The following is a 21,839-nucleotide window of genomic DNA, read 5'->3' as shown; positions in this document are numbered from 1 at the left end:
GTGTATTTATGGACTAAACATTTTTGATACTTTCACAATTTTAATATAGCATCTATACCTGCTTTATAATAAATTAAAAAAAAAGACAAAGAAATCTGGCTTTTTACAATATGGGACCTGTACAATAACTTGCTGGCCCACCATGACATTCAGTAGTTTGTGGTGTTGTACCATCATAGCATCATATCCATGTTGTAGAGTATTTCTGTTCATTTGTTCACATAAGCAAAAAAATATCCAGGTGGGAATAATGTAATAATAGGAGTACTTTAGAGTCTTTTTTAAATTTAGTTTTCACTTGGGAAGCTCTGCAGACAGATTTTTTTTTTTTTAAATGTCAAACTTGATGCATCAAAGGCCAAGCTATTCTGACTTTTAGCCTCTAGTATGAAGACCAAATTATAAACTGTTGTACTGCAGGTGTTCTGCTAAAAAACTGTAGTCACTAAGCCAAGATAACCCTGACGACATCATTAGGGTTACTTTCTTAGACTTAACAAAAGCTTTCCCCAGAGCTGCAGAAGACATTTCAGAACAGCTGCTAGTCCCTATAACAACAAAAATCCATGTGTGGATTTGGTAAAAAGTCTGTGTAAAATATTTCCAGCACAATACAACAGAACCACAAACCACCGCTTAAAGTTACCATAAAGTTTAACTATCTGCTCCGCTGTGACACAGTAAAGAAAAATGAAACATTAAAAACAGCACAAAGGTAGTTTTTATTGCGAGGATATTGCAATGGATTGCATTAGATTTAAAAGGTTTTTCATGTCACTGTGTCCACCTCCATAAATTGCGAGAAGCAATTTTCGATAAACTAAATGCAGCCTTTGTACTTGTTTATGGCCTCTCCATATGGCTTTGCATGAATTCGTCGGAGCTAATTATTGGTCCAAAGGCAATAACAATGTTTCACAGGAACATCAAAGTGGGTGCAAACAACTCTCTGATGTAGCAGAACATAAACGAGCTTTAACAAAACGAGCACAACAAAGTGCTCTCCCAGGACTGCAGAGCCTGATAGCCTTCTGTCTCAGCATTTTGATCGCTGACTGATATGATCTGAGAGTTAAGACTCGATCAGTTACTTAAGGGGATCAATTAAGTGCTGGACTGAGATGAAAGCTTTTACTCTGAAGGGGTAGATTTTATTCCTCCCAAACTTCCTTTTAGCATATAATAAAAGGCCCAGCCATGAGGTTTGATGCAATTAAACAACAGGGGTTATATGTGTCCATGTAAACAAACTCAAACACTCAAACACACACACAAACACATACTGTCTACTTACACATTCCTGCTGTCCAGTGTGCGATAGCCACGTGAGCGTGAACTGTGCGGGGCACTTTGGAGCGCAGCAATGTCAAAGGCAGCCGTGTCGGCCTCGCCCCCACCCTCGTCATCATACGTTATGATGTTCTCACGTACGTCGTCCTCCTCCAGCGGTGACAGGGAGTCGCGCTTCTGACGGCGCAGCGACAGTGACAGGGCACTCACCGCTGCAGAGGGGAGACACAGGGAATAAAAGATATTGAGGCATAGGAGAGAAATTGGAAAAGAATGATTAACAAGACGGGAGGGGGCAGGAGTCACAGGGGAAATAAAGGGAAGGAGGAAGAGGAGAGGACGAGCCAGGGAGAAATGTTCAGGCAGACAAAGAGGTGAGACACAGAGACAAAACAAATACAGAAGAGGCCTTGGGTTAGAGGGCCGGTATATCATATCAGCAGACTACATGCCTCCACTGTGTAATTGACTTTGAGCTCCAGTCAGGCAAATGGCCGCGTTATTCTCCCATGACTCCAACACTCTTATTCCATATTCCCAAAGCAAAGAGAGCTACATTTGACCCATGGCTGTGGGCAAAGACCCAAGCTATAGTGGCTCTTGTCCAACAAAGCTACCTGTGATAAAATCCAACTGCAAAGATGGATTTGTTCTGCTACAGTCATGCACTGTTTGACAAGAATTTTTGTTAAACTCGTCATGTAGAAAGTGGGGAAATATTACACTTTTCTATAGTTAATGTATGGGATTATTGTATAAAGACTCTAGGTCACCATGATTCCAAATTTTTGGACCCAGTCAAGAATGACCATCATTTTAAAGATGATCCAAAAGAGACTCAGAGGACATATTAAAAAAAAGACGAGAGAATACATGGCTCATCACTAAGTGTCACTACACCCGAAAATTCGGAATTCACAACACCTTTCCTCAAACAATGGGTCTTTGGTTGAAAATTGGTCTCCAGCCAACTATTTAACATTTCCGGCTGATTTATTTTAAAAATATGAACCTGTAAAGTTTCAAGCAAGACAGAATCCCACATTATTTTAAAGTCTGATACACAGACATCTTGGTTATCACTAAATGGATGTTTTGGTTCTTCTAAGCTGAACCTCCATAAAATAATGTTGTTAGCTGATGACATGCCCCTTGACTTTGTAGGTAAGGCAGACCTGCCAAATTTTGTTTGGGGCATGCATTAGGGCAGTTTCCACGCTTTCTGCTCTTGTGGTTTTGTTTTCAAAGGTTACTGTGTCGCTTCTATTAGCACTCCATCCAAACTGTTTTCACCATGCAGAGTAATCCAAATGCTATCAGACCTACTGTGCTTAGTTACAGTTGCTACAATTTGATTGGACAATTGTTGTTTCGGGTAGGAGTTCATGAAAAATCAGTTATATTAGATCCAGTCTGAAGGACCTCTTTTTGGTTGTTTTGAGTCGCGTTTCCATCAAACTTTTTTGGTATAGTACCCTTAGAAATGGTACAGACATGAACCTAAACCCCAGGTCTGTTTGGTGCTGTCATCCCAGACAGTACTCCTAAATATAGGTGGGGTTGTTACTGGATGTTTTTTACATTTTGCCCTGCAATGCTTCGACCTGTGATGGAAACCCTAAATAGCAGTGCACTGAGAAGCAAGCTGAAAAACCTTTTAATTCCTCACTGCTACATCCTTGCTCTACTTCCTCTTCACTCACAATGCAAAGGAGAAACCGCACCTAGTTGACCATGCACAGAACGGGGTTGTGCGCCGACATTTTGTGTGCTCTCTCTTGACCCATTAATGGACTATAGTGTCTCTAGCTCTAGGATTGGATCAGTGTGCTATATACCTACCAGAGGGCTGACAAAAAAACTGGACAGAATTGAGTGGTTCAATTGATATCATTCTCAACTTTTGACAATGGAAATGCAAAAATAAGCATTCTAATGTGAAACAAACTGAACAAGACAGTTTGCTGAAAAGAGGGCATTGATGTGTGGTGCTAGGTGCTTGTGTCTCTATACGGATGCACAGCAGGTGTTTAAGCTGCTGCAGTGAGTCAATCTACAGTCTTAATATTGTTGGAGATGACATGATTTGATTTCCATGGAACTAATGCAATCATTCCTGAAAGAAGTGGGAAATCTCTCATCTTTCAAAACAATTTGAGGGATCGCCTTCATGCCACAACTAACACATATTTCTCTCTTCACAGCAGCCATGGAGAGAGAAATGGCTTGATATCCACCTTATGTATGCCAAGCCCCTTTTTAACAACCAGATGGGATCCTGACAGAGCTGTTGTCGGAGCTTCTGTAAGAACATTTGGCATTTTGTGCAGGGCCCAGTTATACTGTTCGGGATTAGTATGAACCTCTTATAGACAAGAAAAACTAAACTGTCCTGGCATAAAACTGGAGCTCTATTTTAAAGCTCCAAACTTCAGGCGAATCTTACAAAGTTGAGTGTATTCCCTGGTATAGTTTATGCCCTTGTCACTTGGAAGGCTGAATTCTAAACTCCAGCTAAAGCCACTCTGCATGATCACCTTCACGCCATGTTGCGCCTTCTTCTTGATTGAGCTGGTCTCTTCCAGAATGATAATGCCCCTATCAACAAGGCATGAGTAGTGATCCAACAGACTGAATAGAAATGACAATGACGCTGGCCACGAGCCAAAGCCTTCTCAGCACCTAGACATTATCCAATTGAGCATTTGAGAGTTTCTGCAAAGGTGGCAGTGACATTTTATTATGCCGCTATCAAAAACCGGAGGGCCCGGATAATCACTCAGAATTGTTATTTTAGCAGTGATTAGTGCTGACCTTGCCAGAGGAGATAACTGGACCAAAATTGCGAGGAAAAGTAAACCCCGCTATTGAGCAGCTGTGACTAAGAAAAATATTTACGCTGCTGCCTACATTATTTCCATATGCAGATTAAGCAACGGGGGATGTAGTGGAGGGTAAACAGCCCTAAACACTATTTACTCATCTTTTTATTTGTAGATTAGCATTAGACTCCTTTACAGGCAGTAAATCTTAATGATATAACTTCATAAATAATGCTAAGTGCTGTGGTAAAAACATGATGTCCGTATAGAGGGGTCTTTCCAGGGACAAAAGGTAATTCATATTGATCTCATCACTATCTGTGTGTATAAACTCTGCGTATCAAAGTATTTACCCAGGAGTGTGGCGACACAAGCCAGGATAGCCAGCAGGGCGGCGGTGCTGAGCCCAGGGGAGGGCAGCGTGGACTGCTGAGGGAGACACACCGCCTCTCTTTCCCAGTCCCACTCGCCCTCCGTTTGTTTGTCCTTCTCTTTCTCCCCGGCCCGTGCCCCTCCTCTCAGGCAGGGACAAACGGACACGGTGACCGTCCCCGTGCTGGTGAGTCCTGACGTCCCGTCCCTCAGGACCAGCGGCACAAAGAGCGTCAGCGTGGAGGATGCGGAACGGGACAGCGGCTGGAGCTGGGACAGCAGCACCAGGCTGGCTGTGGGACCTGGAGGAAGACAATTCATCCATTGTTAACTGCGTTTTGCAATTTTCCATTTTTCTTTTGTTGAATGGTGGCAGGAGGTGACCATTGTGAAATGATCGGCATGCATCATTGTGCTCATGTTGGCAAGTTTGTGACTCCAACCAATATGTGATTGATTGTTATCACAAAGGAATGAGGCAGGTGTGATTTGGAACCATCATAAACCCACACGTTTCAATTTTTTTTTTTTTTTTTTGAGATTTTATTAATAGTGACTCACATGTAACAATTTAGAGGGACAGAGAGCAGCAACAACAAAGATGCTTTGGTCTCCATTGATCTGATTCCTTTTACCTTTGGGCTAAAGAGCTGTGAAGTGTCCGCGGGGGAGATCTTTTTGGATGTCTTTTGAATTAAAAGCAAAAGGCTACAGAAAAAATTAAGGTCACAGATAAGAGGGCACACAAGCATAGTGGAGGAAAGGTAGGAAAGTATTTAATCAGCGTGAAAGGCACTGCATAGCAGTATCAACATGAATGAATTATCAACATAATCTTCTGTGATCCGAATCACAGATCGAATCATTACCGTTTTTAACAAAGCAAATAATGCAGCATGCATCTGTCAGACAAGCTGTCCATATCAAGAACAGAACATGTTCTTCTTTTTCTCTGTTCTGCTGTTGGATGTCACATCAAAGAGGCCTTTGATTCCACATGTCAGTGAGTTCATCCTCCAGATTCACATACCAGCCAGAACAGGTTCGCTCCTCGTGGCTCTGCCAAGTTTAGGAGCAATTAGCTGGCCAATGATGCGAATGATAGCCAATGAGTTCTTAGCTCATCAGCCACTGGAATTACAAATCATACTGTTGAACGTGACAGTACTGTCAGACGCTAGATATCAGATTCAAGAAAAATCAGTTGACAGTTACCAAATAACCGCGAGACAGCAGAGCCAGGGGACAAAATCCACAGAGCAAGATCAACTTTTTTCACCATCAGGGAAAGTGCAGTTTGCCTAAACTTGTGCCAATCAATACTTTTATATTAACAATGTTACGTAAACAGGGTGGCTCTTACTGCCAAACACACAGAGCATTATCACCTGACTCTGCTGTTCCCCTCACCTCTGTGAAGTGCTTTATTACATTTTAGCTCACTGTTTTGGTTGTACAGCCTGCAACTTTTGCAACCCTGTCAGTCAGCACTCCATGATCAACCTCATTCCCAACCACAGTTGTTTTCAGTGAAAAAGCCCTGAAAAAACCCACTCTGTGCTACTTACTTTGCTAATAGCTGGTGAACATATCAGAGCATTTAGCTGCTGATAGGAGGCAAAATATTCCCTCATCAGCTGGTGGAGACCAAAACAAAGCTAAAAGGTGAGTGAATACATGACATTCATCGAGTGGACAGAGACATGAATTCTGATAAATGTTACTGTGCCTCTTGATCTGCTGGATGTGTAAAGAGATTTTTAACGTGAATTAATGGTACCGACTTTTCAAGGTGAAAATGTGTCAATATTGTGCTTTTCTGCACCCTCAAGTGCCCAAAAAAATCTAAATAATACTGCTTCTTCTTCTTCTATTTTTTGTTATAAAACAGCTTGATAGACAACTGAAATCTCCAGCAACATGACACATGACTTCAAATAACAGTGAGTGAGTTAAATTTACCACCGTTGGAGCAATGTTTTGATATTTATTCCTGCCAGGAACGCAAATGTGTATTGCAACTGAGTTGTAAAACTCCCTCAGTTTAACTGATTGACAGTCCGCTAATGCATCAAAAAGTGAAGCAAAACAGCAAGAGGTGGAAAAGAAGAGGACCCCTAGCTGATGTAATCAGGGATGTGCCGCACAGTAAATGGTGCAGGTTTCAAAATATTCATAAGCTTCAGCTTTGCAAAATGTTATATGTTTTATTCAGCATGTTTGTTAGGCCTCAAGGATACAAACAATGGTGTGAAACACTCACTGCAGACATGCCTGTGTTTATTTAAAGGGAAATTCCACGGGTGATGCGTAATTGAAAAAAATAGCATTTATATATTGGTATACAAATTATCTTGTCTTCAAGTAAGAAAAATGTGAATGTGAATATGCTCTAAGATATAAAATTGAATGTAGCACATACTTTATGGTGAATGCTGAAATTTCAATATTATTTTATTGTGTATTTTAAGGTATACTATGCAGGAACTGTCACTTACTGTTTGTAAATATGACATGGCCCCTCCTCTCTACATGGCTTGTACTTACACTGTTATAGGAACGTTACATTTGTTGTAATGGAAAAACTGATAGTTTAGCAAGGTAACTAAGCTAACCACAGTAAGAGGCCAACTCTGCATCACTCGTTATCTCCATCCTCTCCTTCAGTGCTCAGCAGTGAAAGTGAAAGCCAGTCACAGATAGAGTAACTCTCATTTTGGAATGAGCTTTGTCCGCTAAGCTACTTCCTGGTTGCTACCTTTTAATTAAGTCTTGACCTCACCTGCATGCTGTTATTGGCATGGGGCTGCATGAACATAAATGTCCTGAACACAGCTAAATAACAAGAAAACACAGGCAGACTCTCAGATTAACACACTGACACACCTCTTGTGCATCACCAGTGATGATTGAGAGGAACTTATTTTGTATGTCTCTGTACCATAGACTTGTATAAAGGATGTATATCGCCATCTTGATGTCACCCATTGGTTTTTGGACTGTCGTTTTGAAGCCTCAAGTTCAGCATTTCAGCCATCACCATCTTGGTTTTTTGGAGCAGGAAGTGACCATATTTTGAGGAGAGGTTGGCACTTTTGAGGAGTGAGGGGTGAATCTAACTCACAGACTGTAGCAAGGCCTTGCACACAACCTGTTACTGAAGCAATCCCAACCTTAAATTTGGGTAACTTTGGGCCTAAATAAAGTGTTAACTGGTGAGTTCTAAAATAAAAAGCCACCTTTCACAGCTGTATGATACGTGGCCAAGCGGCGTCAGCTAGGAATGCAGCTGGACAGAATTGGTCGTGTTGTTATGACACGCCACTGGACAGTCTGATGGCCAGAGGCCATCTGCCATTGCAGCATGATACACGGACGTGTGCCGCCGGCTGACAAAGTGGTTGGATGGAACCTGATGCATTCGCTGCTGGACGGCGTCAGGTTGAAACAACATAACATAAAGAGCACGAGGGTCGGTATAGGGCAGGCGAAAGATGGGGTGAATGGGTCAGAAAAACCTTAGGCTTTCACCCGGAAGGTTGGTGTTCCCTTGCCGTGCTTCCTGTCCGTGATAGCTTTTTTGTAGCAACATCCCACAAAAGCAGAGTCAGACAGATATCTAGAGTGTAATGTTTAGATGCAGAAGTCCACTGACAAAGCTGCGAAATGTGACAACTTGGGATGAGAACGTGATAGCTATAGAGCCCAAAATTGTTTTTGTACCAGGCTGTAAACATGTATATTTCTGCTGTAAAGTTGGGGATTTTAACACAGAGATCTATGGGGATTGACTGTTTGGGAGCCAGCCTCAAGTGGCCATTAGATGGACTTTTGGCACTGGCTTCATATTTCAGCCTCAGAGGTTGCTGCTTGGTCTACACATTATGAAGAATCCTGCATACTATGCCTTTAAAGTTTTGTTCTGCAAAAATATTCCCCAACTTCAATGATCTGATGCAGTAGCATATTACATCCTTAGAATAAAAAGCCCAACATTTGTGAAAGTTATGTTTGTACTGCATATGTCTATGTTCCTGTGTACTTGCACTCAAACAGTATGTGTGCGTATTTGAGAAGAAAAATGGGCCAAAGAAAGGGGTACAGACAGAGAATGTACTAGAAACAAATACTAAGCAGCTGAATTCAATTGAGCTGAAGTGAATTAACTGAAGCAGCTCTAATTTCTTCAAAAGCTTTTCGTTGGAAACAGTAAGTGTACGCGGTTGTGGGGAGGAGAAGATGGATGTAGAGGATATGGGCAGGCAAACAAGAGGGACGAATGAAAGAGAGGAGGATAACAAAACAAAACAATGGGGCCACCGGAGTTGGGAGATGGATGGCAGAAGAGAGGGGCAGAGACAGAAAGCGGGAAGGCGGGAGGAAGAGAGAAGAGGAAGAGGCAGTGGAGCTGGAGAGAAGGGTAAAAAGAAAGAGGAGAAAAGACGAAGATGGAGAGAGAAAGGCGGACAGAAAATGTGGGATTAAGAGCCTTAAAAAAGTGGGGGGGAAAAAAAACAGCGTGTGTCTGCCAAGGGAACAAAAGAAAGGAATTAAGAGATATACAGAGAGAGGGAAAGATTGAGTGCCTACCACCACTGTCCCTGACGCTGAAGTTGAGGGCAGCGCTGGACTCTGGAGGGATGCTGAAATACACAGTGCTGTCATTCCCTCCCTCATCTCTATCAATCGCCCGCAACACCTGCACCACCTGAAACCCAGAGATAGAGAGAGCAGAGGAGATTGGGTGAGAGGAGGGTGTGAATATGTGTGTGTGTGTGTGTGTGTGTGGGAGGAGGAGCACAGGGAGAAGAGAAAAAGGAGGTAATGGCAGAAACACTTCCACACAGAGTGCTTTTAGCCACAAACCATTAGCTGACGTCAGCAGGAATCACAAGCCAAACAATTAGTACAGAGACACAAGCGAACTGTGTCTGATGCTCGCACCCACTAAATAACAGTGTCAGACGGGAATCGCCTTTCACAAATACAGAGCAGTGTGACTTTCAATTTAGTAATAGCATCTACACGAGCGTACGATGGCAATCGTAACAAAATTAATCTACAAAAAAAATTTCTCCCGCAGCCTAAGCTGATGGGTAATTTATTTTTAATGAAAAATTGGTCGTCATTATGCAAGACGTCCTCTCAGAAATGCTTTCGAGTGCTAGTTACGAGACTGAATGCGGGGATGAAGGGTGCCGCATGCTCTCTGAGTTAGTCAGAGTCTCTGGGCCTTCAGAGCGTTTATTATGTACAGTCGCATTATGTTATCAGTTGCCGGGCGTGAATATTCAAACACGTTTTTGGCTAATGACTTGTCATACAGAGACGTGCGTACACAACCCCGACACATCTGACGCTATCATAATCTTTCTTTCTTGAACTGTCTCCCCCCACTCTCTCACATAACAGCACACACAAACACAAACATGAACATCACAGGCGAAAACAAATCAACGTCGTTGCCATAGAATCACAGATTTAGTGGCGAAACAACAAAGACACAAGCAGAGCGACTAAAAAACACCAGCGAAAAACAACAGATGGGCCAAGACACCAAATTATGGCGATGTAGCCAGCGTGGAATACTGAAGATGGAGGAGGGAAAAGAGAGAGAGCAAAGAATGGTTTCCAGGGAGAGAATGAGGAGCACAGAGATGATTTCTATAATTGAGATAGGATCAAGTAAGAACACCATGATGCAGAAAAAATAGACAAGAACACAAATAAAGCTAGACGGATGGGGGGAAGCAGGGAGGCAGTCTGAGAGGAGACTCGAGTTTAATTACAATGTGAATAGCTGCTGTGTTCTGATAACAGGCCATGGAGGATTCACCTGCCTCAGTGGTGAATGGGCACGCTGTAGCTGCATGCTGCCATGTCTGAATAGGTGGTACTACTGAACCTTATATGCTCCTATACTTGAATAGGCATGGATTTGTATAATATGCTTCCTTATTTGAATGGAAAAAGCTTTGAAGTACTGTATCTTTCTTTATAAGAGACATCACTGTTGTTAATATATAATATCAAATTCCTTGTCTCAAAAAGTCCTTCTGAATTGATGTATTATATGAATTGTTTGTGAACATTAAGTATAATGTTTGTGTGTTTTGTCTGACATGATAATAATAGAAACTTTGATCCATATTTATTATGAGTATTTGTAGATGCCTTGTTTATACTAGAGCCTTAGTAAAATTTCTGTATGGTTTATTCCTGGCATACAAAGCATACACATGATCTATAAAGAAGACAAAGGTACTGTAAGCCATATACAAAGAAACAAATTATACAAAAGAACACCTCCACCTGTATAAAGTTGGCATTACTGAAGTTACACAAAATCAGATCAGCATATTTTCACATTAGACTTTCTGTTATGTAGCAGCTCCGAGGCTGTACGTAGGCATTTAGCTTTGAGCTAATATTAGCATGCTCAGAATTTCCATGCTAGTAAGCTGTTGTTTACTTGGTATAATTTTGCACCACATTCACCATCTTAGTTTAGCACATTAGAATGTTAACTTTTACTGATAAGGAGTAAAGTACGGTTGAGGTAGATGGTATTATGATTACTTTTTGCAGGTATTTGGTCGTAAACCAGAATAAGTACCCAAAAATGGCACAAAACAAAAAGTGAGGGGATCACCAAAGTTATTCCACTTCATCCTAACGTGGACACGAATGTGTTGACCAAATTTCATGGAAATCCATCCAATGGTTTCTGAGACATTTAGCTGAAAATAACAAGTGTCAGTCTCATGGTAGTGTTTAAGGAAACGTCTGAGGAGGTGTGTTTAAAGTTTCACGACAACCTATCCAATAGTTAGTTAATAGTTTCAGTGTATATTAAATTTGTGAACTGACTGACTTACTGTACATTGCCAACCCCAGTGTCAAGCTAAGAACATACTAAAACTATATCAAAACTATATCCACCCACAAAACAAAAAGGACTTAAAAATGTCCTCCTTTTTTTTTTTTTTTTTTTTTGGCACAATCTGATGGACATACCGAAAAAGACACTGTGGTAAGCAGCAATGCACATTGATCCACCCCACAACAGAATTCCCACCATCAGGATCCAGACTGCAGACATTGACATAAATATTCCAAAAGCAGCACATACAGCCTTTTTCCAGTGCAGAAACTTGACAATGCATAACCTAGGGCTTCCCATAAGCTGAACTTTTTCAAACCTTGCGAGGCTTTGCTACTTGGTTCTTTTGAGCCTTCTTGACAAATAACAACCGCCAGCAATGCCAATACCTGGAACTTTCATTTAGTAAGACCACATGAGCAGTGCCAGAATATAGTTCCAGGGACTTGTCCCCAAGGCGGGTGGAGAAGCATGGAAACAAAGCTGAACCTGTGACATTGGCTATACCTCAAATTATGGTTTGCTATGTTCCTGCAGGGAAAAAAGGATGAATAAACGGCACCAATTTTCACTGGGATTGTCCCATTTTCATACAAAAAATAGCTTGTTCCAGCGGAATAATTTGAAAGATGACATTTACAATGATTTTTACACAAAATGGTTTAAAATTGTACTTTAAATGAAAAAATAAAAAATTCATGCAGACAAACACATCGACATAAGTCATTTAAACACATACTGACCTGCCCAACGGAGGATGAGTCACACATGGCTGTTGTATATTGTCTGTCAAGCTCGGGTGCATTGTCATTCAGGTCTAACGTCTCTATTGCAACCAGGACTCTGGACACCTGGCTGGGGTTGTCTGAAAGAGCCAATCAGAAACAGGCAGCTTAAAATACAGCACTTAGAGAGCTGCATTTAAAATAAATGTATGAATATAATTCCCCAATGTAGCACACACCAGTGTGTGTGCACACACACAAAGGTGCACGTTTGCACTCCATTAAATCCATTCAATTGTCCTCATAGGCAAGATCAAGCTTTTCAGTCTTTGTCAAGAAACTTCAACAGCACTCAGATCACATTAGCGGGTGCACAATTGGCTAAATATACAGTAGTACATTTGGTTTCATTTGGCTTGTGTTACAGCTCACAGGCTCCCAGCTGGAGTACGACTGATGCTTCCATAGCAGTCGAATTTTTCCACATCAAACTGTTCCGTTCTTAGCCAAAGCATCTCACAGCGTCAAGTGTGCGTGTATGTGTGTGTGTTTCTAAGAAAGTGAGAGAGAGAGAAGGAGCAGGGGAGGGAGGTAGAAAGCAGTCAATCTGCATGCAGTTACACAAGGGTGCAGTTTAAATGGATTGGCAGAGGGTCTCCCACACCCCATTCACGTGGATATATACACACACTTGAACATGAAGTTCTCACAGCCATGCTTGAAACGCACAGAGCCGTGCTCTGAGCTGAATATCCACCATAACATTTCAGGCTGCTCGTGTGTAGGGCTCAGACACAATGCATGCTCACCAGCACACATCTTCACTCATTTATCTAACGCTGCAACACAGTGGGCTGCACTCTCTGCAAATTAAGACACACACATCCACTCCCACACCATGTTCCCCAACCTAAAGTAGTAACACTGTGGCATAGATGACAGCAACTGCTTCCCATCCCCGAAAAGCTAAAAATGAGCTCTTGCTATAATGCTACTGGGTGAGCCGGCCTGCCCGTGGCCGTGGCAGAGCTCCTACTGTGCTTTATGTCAACACAGCCTCCAACAGTCTGTTTATTAGATCGAGCTCATTATTCAAGACAGGCGCTCACTGTGCTGCTTCCACAGTCCTACCAACACTGCTGCCACAAGGAGCCCTGAGTAGATTTTAAGTAAAGATTAACTTCGTCCAGAGCAAGACTTGGCAGGAAAACAACTTCCTCCTCTTGGATACAGCAGCCACTGGACAGCACTCTGCAGCATTACTTTCACTTTTTACACCAACTAGTCTGATTGAGGGTTGTTGATTTTTTTTTTTAGGGCTGAGTAGAAGATCCTAATAATGGCTTGTTGCCTGCCAAGAATGACTATTAAAACTTAGCCAGGATTTAACAGGAGGCTGGTGTTAATTTTAAAAATCCACAAGACTAGACAAGAAAAAAAGTTGTTTGTCATTTCCTTCCAAAATGACCCGTACATGTATTAACATTTGCTTATTTGGCACCCCTCTCAGCAGAAAGACATCATTTGTCAGTGCCTTCTAAAACATTTTCTGATGTGCCACAACTTTGGCTGAGGTTTGGTTTGGTTTAGGCACAAAAACTGATTAAGGCCGTGGTTTGGATTACAAGAAAAGAATTCTGATAATTGGTGGAAAACGTGCATACAGCCAAGGGCATAGTTGTTTTTCTTTTCTAAACATTGGGGGAGGACACATATGAAACAGGGGGGGTTGTGGGCTCTTCGCCAGAAATTTTTAAGCATAAAACACTTAATTTCCTGCAATTTGGTGAATTTTTATGCACCGATCTGTTGCTTTTCTGAAGAAATTCATGGTGTGAATTTCTAATTTGTCAAAATAAAAGTCCTCTGCTACTTTCATGTCAGCACTTAGGGGGACGAATGCACGTCTGTCAAATGCTAAAGTGTCATCATACTTCCACCTTTTGCATCTGAAAGTCTAATTGAAAGTCATAATTTGCAGCGCTAAAAAGTGCTTTAAACATAAATGTTTCAGGAACTTGAATTTACAGCCATAGCTTTTCTTGTCAACCAATAATTATTTTAGCTGAATGACATTTTAAGGATAGGTGATCTGGTGATATTAAATATTTTTCTCTTGATGTCAATAAATCCCATTTAATGACCAAACCAACAATGAATTTATCCTGCTGGCGAGTTTTGTGTACAAAGCCTTATCTGCTTTCACTGAGCCATAGAACTGTACAATTGCTAGACAATACATAAATGAGGCCACACTTTGGTGATATGATTTACATATTGTGAAAATGTATCCTGTAGTCAGAGTTGTTCCAGTGCCAAGACCAGTTATCAGAAATGCCTCTAATATTTCGTATAATGCTGGATAGAGTATTGACAAGTTCCGGTTTTGGAGTCGGTGTCGGGAAAGAACAAATGGTATCGGAACATCTCTACCTGTGTGGTAGTTTGAGTCAGTCCCACATACACCTGCCTCCATGAATACTCACTAAATTGTCATGTGTGTTAATCCAGAGGTAAAAATAATCCCCCAACAAATGCACCATTTTCTCCTGTTTGAGTAATGTTTGCAAAAAAAAAACTACATTTCCAAGCTGTTTTAGGAGATTATTTAGCCATTCAAAAAAAAAAATCTATATATGTATGACCATTTTTGTCAATGGGAAACAATGAGTTTGGAAACGAGTGCCACAGTCAGATTAGGGAAGTTGGAAAGTATTGAGAGCTGCACCGCCACATTGTTAGTTTTGTTCTTTTCGGTGCACTTGCAGACAATAACACAAATATATAATATTGCCAGCCTTATCCTTGAGACCAAACCACATTACGTGTTTTGTTTCTCATGCTGTCACTGCAGTCTATGCTCTGTACTGTCCCCTCACTGTCAAGGCCACAACTATGGCTCTCGAGGGGGCTCTCCAAATGGCTTATGGGGTTTTGCCACTATAAATTAATGCTCTTGACAGGGTCAACACCAGTGCTTCTTGATTTATTTATATAAAGCGTCTCAACTTTGTTTCAGAGTTCATTCCTGGCCCTGGAAGAAACAATTGACAAAAAAAAGCCTCACCTTGATGATGGGTTGAAAGCTCCCAAATAGCGGCCAAATAGACTTTGTGATTCCCTTTTTATTTGCATTTTTGGTCATTTGTGGTGTTTTCTTGGTTCAAACACAACCTGTGGAGTGCCTCGGTGTTCGCAGAAATTGCTTGCCTGGAAAATGAAAGGTGCTCACCGTTCCCCCTTGCAGCCACAGCGCACCTGTAAAGCACTGGCTGTGTTCGATTTGTTGCTTTAATTCTTTGTTTCCAGTTGAATCCTTATGAGAACAGATCTATCGCAGCATCAGATAACTCACACGGTATAGATCAATTGATCCTCAGGCAAGCTGTAACAAACTATTTGTGGCGCCAAACAGCATTCCCCTCATGGCTTGATGATTCGAGAGCTAAGCCGCTTAGTGAACTGCATCACACACTGGATACTGTGCTTTTCAGATACCGTGCAATTTACAGTTTACACTTCCTTAAACCTCTTACGCCCTCCTGCTCATCAGTGGGTGCAGGTGTCAGCAGTGCTAAAATGTTGGTTTCATTGAAGAGTTTTAGCTCTAAATAAAAGATTCAATGGACAAGCTCCAATGATGTCTCAGTGTCAAAGGCCCTGTGTGTAGGATTAAGGGAGATATATTGGCAGAAATGAAATATGATACAATAAATATTTCTTTAGTGTATAATCACCTGAAAATAAGAATAGTTGGGTTTTTGTTGCCTTATGAGCTGTTTACAGCTACATAGGGAGCAGGTCCTTGTTCATGAAGTCTGCCCATAGACCTCGATACTGCATTGGATGTAAGCCCACGTTCATTTCTATGACAGGTGCTCTGTGGTGCATGAAACCAAAAAAGCTCTATTTCCACAATGTGGAATTACCCAGAGTTTCCACACAGTGTCCCATAGAGCATGCACAAAGATTACAGACACACACCAGCTAAGTGGCTAACTTCAGCCAGCCGGTTTAGTGCTCCGCTAACTTGAATAAGGATAAAATTGATTTAATAATGCTGTTTGTCTTGTCTAAATCAAATGAGTGATATCTTGTATTAGAGCCATTTAAGTAATTTTATGTAGTTTCATTTATGCATTGTCACCCCCTGCTGGCCAGATTATTCTATGACGCCATCAGGATACTGAACCCTTATTAAAAGGAAGTCAGGTCCTCAGCCAGGAGGAAATCTAGAATTGGAAGTCAGCAGCGAGGACGGAGGCAAACAGTTTTTTGACCATGATTAATGTGAACGCACTTTATACTGACACACATCTACTGCAAAGCTCATTGCTGTGTTTTAGTTGAAGTTATCAAGGCAGTTGTTCCTAGCCTATTTTTGTTTTTTTTAACATCAAAAAAATTAATTCCTTTGTTTGAGCTGGAACGAGCATCTGAGCTCCCCCTCCATCTCTGCTATGGCTAGCGACCTGAGAAAGGTAGGACAAGCCGCTGAAACATTTTGATAGTTTGTGACACTCAAAAAAATATATCCACTGATTAAATACGTGTATTTCACATTGTAAGTCCTTTAGAAAGTCTTTTTGGGTCTCATGGCATCACGTGATGGGCACACACAGTGTAGTTCTACTTTTGACCATTATGCAAAATCAGCTCTAAAGCCTGGCACTGTTCCTGGGGGCTTATATCCACAATGTTGCACCACCATGTTTCTATAGTATCCCACAACAGACAAATCAAACACTGGCTCTAGATAGGGCCAATCATGATTTCATGTCTGCCATCACAGTTAGCAGTCCCTCCAAGGAGAGCAACAGTGGGAAAACACAGATTTTTTTTAATGTAAACTGCTTTACTTAGTGATTTAAATGGTTTAATTTATCTGGTTTATTGGTTTTGGTGAGGAGGCGACCTCTGCGGATAATTCTGCTCATGTTAAATACCTCCTGAACATTGATGAATGAAGAAATCCAAACCGGGAGTTCACGCTTGGTACATGGAATAAGTTTCAGCTGCTGCAATCTGCAGTCTCACTGTTGGATTCCACTAAATCCTTTGAATCTTACACAGTGCTCCTTTAAGCGATGTACAAAGAGTGACCTCTGACCTCTCTGGGTGGCGATGACAGTAATATTGTGCCAATGGTCGCGCTCCCGATCCAGTTCCATGGCTGTGGTGATGAGGCCAGTGTCTGGGGTGATACGAAACAGGGCCTCGGGGTCCGACTGTGGATCAATGGAGAACCTGGAGAAAAGAAAGTGGAGTGGGAGGAGAAAGATAGTTGTGTTGAGGAAAGGTGAATGTACATGAAATGAGGAATGGGCAGAGAGAAGTATGTGGAGAGAAAGTGAAGGAAGCAAGCAGAGATGGCAGTGGGGTGCAGAGTGAAAGAAGCACACAGGGCAAAGTGTGTGAGGGAGTGATAAGGAAGTCTGCATTCAAATGGCCAAAGAATTAATATAGGGAGATTATCGCAGCTGATAGCAGCTCTTTTGAAGTGCCACCGATTATCTAAATATCTCTATGAATATACCAACTATCATTTCTTCCCACACACTTACTCTTAGCACTTTTGCCCGTGCTAATTGGGACACGGTTTTCTGTGGTTGTTACAGGCAAATCACCGCCTCCGAGACAAAACCTACTGCAAACAGTAGTGAAAGGATTGGACCTCAGAAACTTATGTGGTTATTGTCGGCTCAAGAGAACACTAAGCGGGCATTTGGTTGGCTTATGTTTATTTGGTTTGCTCTTAGTTTTTTTTCTTGTTTTTTGTTGGGGTTTTTTCAGTTGAAGAGCTGAATTTCAATCCAAAAACAATATACCCCTTGCTTAAAACAATCAATATAAAAAAAACAAGCTCAGTCAGAGTCTCTAAAACATTAAATAAACTAAGAAATACAACTCAGCAGCAGCCTGTGTATGACTTTTCTTTCAGCAATGAAACTATTCCGTTGTGGATTACAGCAGTATTAATGGTTATAAAACTCAAAGCTGCAATGTGTATTATCTGGTTCCAGGTGCCAAACTAATGGGGGACAGTATTTTATCTCTAAGACAACAAATAACTAAAGACAGGGCAACAATGTAAATTCGACCAAACTGCTGAAACTATGAGAGAGGGTCAGGATAGTCAGTCTAACACTGCTTTCTTATCATCTTCATGTGTAGCAGCTCAAGCAAGACATCAGCCACACATATTGACTATATTTGGAATGTTTTTCATTGCAGTTTAAGTTTTCATCAGTTACATTGTCTGCACCTTGTGTGTCCTTGGGGTTTTCGACAATCTTTGCCTAAAAACGACTGATTTGGGGATTCAGCTGTCAGATTATCTGGCTCTTGACATATGTTGCCTTTGACTAACACCTTGATTGACTTAAGATCACAGACTTAAACGAGCGACATACGGGAGTCTGCAAACTAGCTTAGCTGAGCTTTCTTACAGTAGCTGTATACTGGTCTGAAGTGGCTGACCTAACCACACCAGTATTGTGGATTTTACACCTCAGATTGTCAATTACTAAAGAGGAAGTAGAGAATTAGGGTTGCAGCGGTATCCTGGTTTTAAGGTATAAAAATTGACAACTATCATTCTGTGTGCATTTGCTTATCTACAATATTGACAAGAATGTAATTAGATGGAGAATCTCACCTCTATTTCAGTTACTTTCAGAAGGAAGACTCTACAAATATTTAATTTTTTAAAAATTGGCGTTTTAATTGTAATTATAAAACATCTGTTCAAAATAAATCTGTTGTCATTTAATTAAGGTTCATTGTAACTGAAAATATAATAATTCTGTAAAGCCGTGAAACTATGTTACCACAATATTTTCTGTGAAAGTCACTGTACTGTGAAAGTTTCATAGCATTGCAACTCATAGACTGTATATAAAGATGGACAACATGACGGCTCGAAAAAGTGATGCCAAAACATCTGGATCACCCCCTGGTGGCTGGCTGCACTATGAGGTCACAAACCCCTTAATGTTAGTGATTGGGACATGAGTCAAACTAAAAACTCAAAATACTCATCAAATAAATGTATCCCAAAGACGGATTCTGTCATTTTAGGTAGTTGTAGTAGTTTAAGTAGGCTTTTTTTTTTTTAGATAAGTTTGAGTTATTTGATGCTATAAAAGGCAGTTTGACAACATCATTGATGGCTGGAGAACACAAAAAAAAATATTTTTTTGTCGGGGATAGATCCCAAGTATCCAAAAACAACATAAACTAATACTGGACTTCATTCTTCGTCCTCTCATGTTGGACTAAGGGCAGCCTGGATGCTACAGTGGCTCACTATCTCCTCTTGAAGTACGAGTGGTAAAACAGGACGAGCTGGGGCTAGCTGGTTAGCATGCACATTTTAGTAGATATGTCTGCATAATATACATTGACAGCTTTCTTCAACAGAAAATCAAAAATTTTACTGCTTCACATTCTATTGATAGTGTTAGTTATTTTTTCATGTTTTAAACCAAAATTTTGGCCATGTTTAACACATTACATCTTAACAGGAAAACTTTGGGAAATTAGTTCATTGGTCTTCTCTTGAGAGTTAGATGAGAAGATTCATATCACTCTCATGTACTCAATATAAAACTACAGCCTGCAGCCGGTTTGCTTAGCTTAGCACAAAGACAGGGAACGGTGAAACTGCTAGCCTGCCTTAGCTAAAGGGGAACAGAACCACCCCTAAAGCTAACTAATTTACTGGCTAACTTAATAAAAGATAGCAGATTAGCATATTTTTTTCTGTATTTGCTCAAATAGTTTAAGCATAGTAAAGGATGGAAACAGTGGAAACAGTGAAAGACCAAATTGTCTGAGTTTACCCAAAATAATCTTTCTTAGCAAACTCTATGAGAAATATATGAAATTCTTCGCTATATGATGCATTTATGCTAATGCTATATGAGGACAGAGACTGATTTACTGTACCTGATATTATTGGTAAGACCAGTATCAGGGTCTACAGCGCTGACCCGGCCCACAGTACAGGCCGGCGGGCAGTTTTCAGACACATCCATGTGGTATCGGGCTCTGGAGAACCTCGGAGGCTCATCTGCATCAAGCACTGCTACTCTGATAGAGGCTCGGTCCTTGAAAGGGCCTCGACGCAAGAAGCGAGGATCCACTATGGGGTTGAGGACTTCCACAGAGAAGGAGTAGGAGCTCCGGCTCTCATAGTCGACCGGCTGGGAGGGGGAGGCAGAGAGGGGTTAGTTAGTAGGGTTAAAAATATTAAACGTAGAAGTATATAATCGTCTTAGGTTTAGATATGCACTTAGTGTGAAATGAGTAATGGTGACACTTTTAAGCGGCAAGAAATTATGCAAATGTCACATCAGATCCAATGAACTGTCTTGTGCTTTCATTTGGTCCAATTCTCACACTAAATTTTCCACAGATGACTGCTAAATTACATATCAAAAGCAGAGCGATGGCAAATAATGAATTATTCCAACAGATAAGAGCTCGCAGAGGCTAGAGAATGGTCACATCCCGAAATCAGCTGAGGACGATTTGGATTAAATATTACCATGGTTACCTTACATGGTGTGGCGTTCAGAGTTTTGAAGTGTTACTTTGAAGGTTGTTGTGGGCGGATGCTTAGATGGCGGGGGTTTGTGTGAAGTAGGAAAAGACATTCATGAGGTGTTGATGTTACAGCATTGCCAATGAGATTCCTGATGCTCAAAGCGTCAACACTCTGACTGAAGTAACGACATGTTTGAATGCTGGTTTGATATTGCTCAGAGTGGATGTTGGGATATTCTTGACATCCTAAGACTAGAGGATATGTAGCTGTAGGGTTCACTGCCAGGAAGTTGAATGTTGTTGCAGCGTTCGTAGGAGTTGTGTAAGATTAGTGCCGCTATCTACATGCAGCACAGATGGATATAAGCATGAGTTACTCGGGATGTTTGCATTGGACGTTTAATCTCACTCCAGCATTGTTTTGTGCTGCAGTGTTGGCACTTGGAACTGTGTTGGTGGATACCTGGCAGGTAGTGTGTTTTGTTCGAATGTTTCTCACATGTTGGTAGGCGCAGATTTTGTGAAACATTGTGGGAGTGAAACTTGGACAAACTTTTTTTTCTTGTGAACATACAGAATGGATTTCACTGTCAGAGGTGGTACAGATCAGCTGCGGAAATAGTTGCCGTGAGCTATGAGCAATTCTTACGTTGAAATTGAAAACAGAACCACACTCATGAAAAAAACGCCCTTGTTTGGAACATCATCTCTATCACCATGGCGACTCTACTATCACCATGGAGACTCGTGTCTGGCTATGAGAAGCGTTAAAAAATTCCTTTGTATCCTTGCATCTACACAGGTAAGAGAGATTTCATTTGGGATAAAGGCTCGGGCCCCAGTGATTGTTTGTAGCAGAGAAGTTATGAAGCCTATTTGTCTGAGGTGTCCGTATGATTGCGTGCCGCACTCCCACCAGCGGGGCTCGCTCTGAAGCCAAGAGATAGCCTCTGATCACGTTTGCCGAGATGATTGTTAGTGAGGGCAGAGGCACATATACAGGTAATCACATACATCCACTATCTAAACACACTGACATCCACCTGGTGGTGATTACATTTCAAAAAATGCAACATGTTTGGGTTCAAAACACCTGTTTGAGGTATCGGTGTGTGGGCTTGTTTGCAAGTACAAGTGGTTCTTTTGAGTCTTTGTGTCCTCAGATCCTCTGTCAGTATGTGTGTGTCCTTAAAGTAA

At 41.3% G+C, this 21,839-nt stretch overlaps 1 protein-coding gene across 1 annotated transcript in view; it reads right to left on the bottom strand.

The window, feature by feature from the left end:
* The window catches only part of LOC121951304 (cadherin-2), a 115,187-nt gene that overhangs the window by 10,678 nt on the left and 82,670 nt on the right, over window positions 1-21,839 (bottom strand). The window contains exons 6-11 of the mRNA XM_042497571.1: window positions 20,043-20,299; window positions 17,203-17,339; window positions 12,111-12,232; window positions 9,075-9,192; window positions 4,466-4,786; window positions 1,295-1,502 (exon numbers count right to left, since the gene is read on the bottom strand). Coding sequence (XP_042353505.1) covers window positions 1,295-1,502; window positions 4,466-4,786; window positions 9,075-9,192; window positions 12,111-12,232; window positions 17,203-17,339; window positions 20,043-20,299 — 1,163 coding nt within the window. The remainder of the gene's footprint in view (window positions 1-1,294; window positions 1,503-4,465; window positions 4,787-9,074; window positions 9,193-12,110; window positions 12,233-17,202; window positions 17,340-20,042; window positions 20,300-21,839) is intronic.

Source organism: Plectropomus leopardus, chromosome 12 (assembly GCF_008729295.1).
Source record: "Plectropomus leopardus isolate mb chromosome 12, YSFRI_Pleo_2.0, whole genome shotgun sequence".
NCBI classification, from domain to species: Eukaryota; Metazoa; Chordata; class Actinopteri; order Perciformes; family Serranidae; genus Plectropomus; species Plectropomus leopardus.
This window is presented reverse-complemented; position numbering and strand designations above follow the sequence as displayed.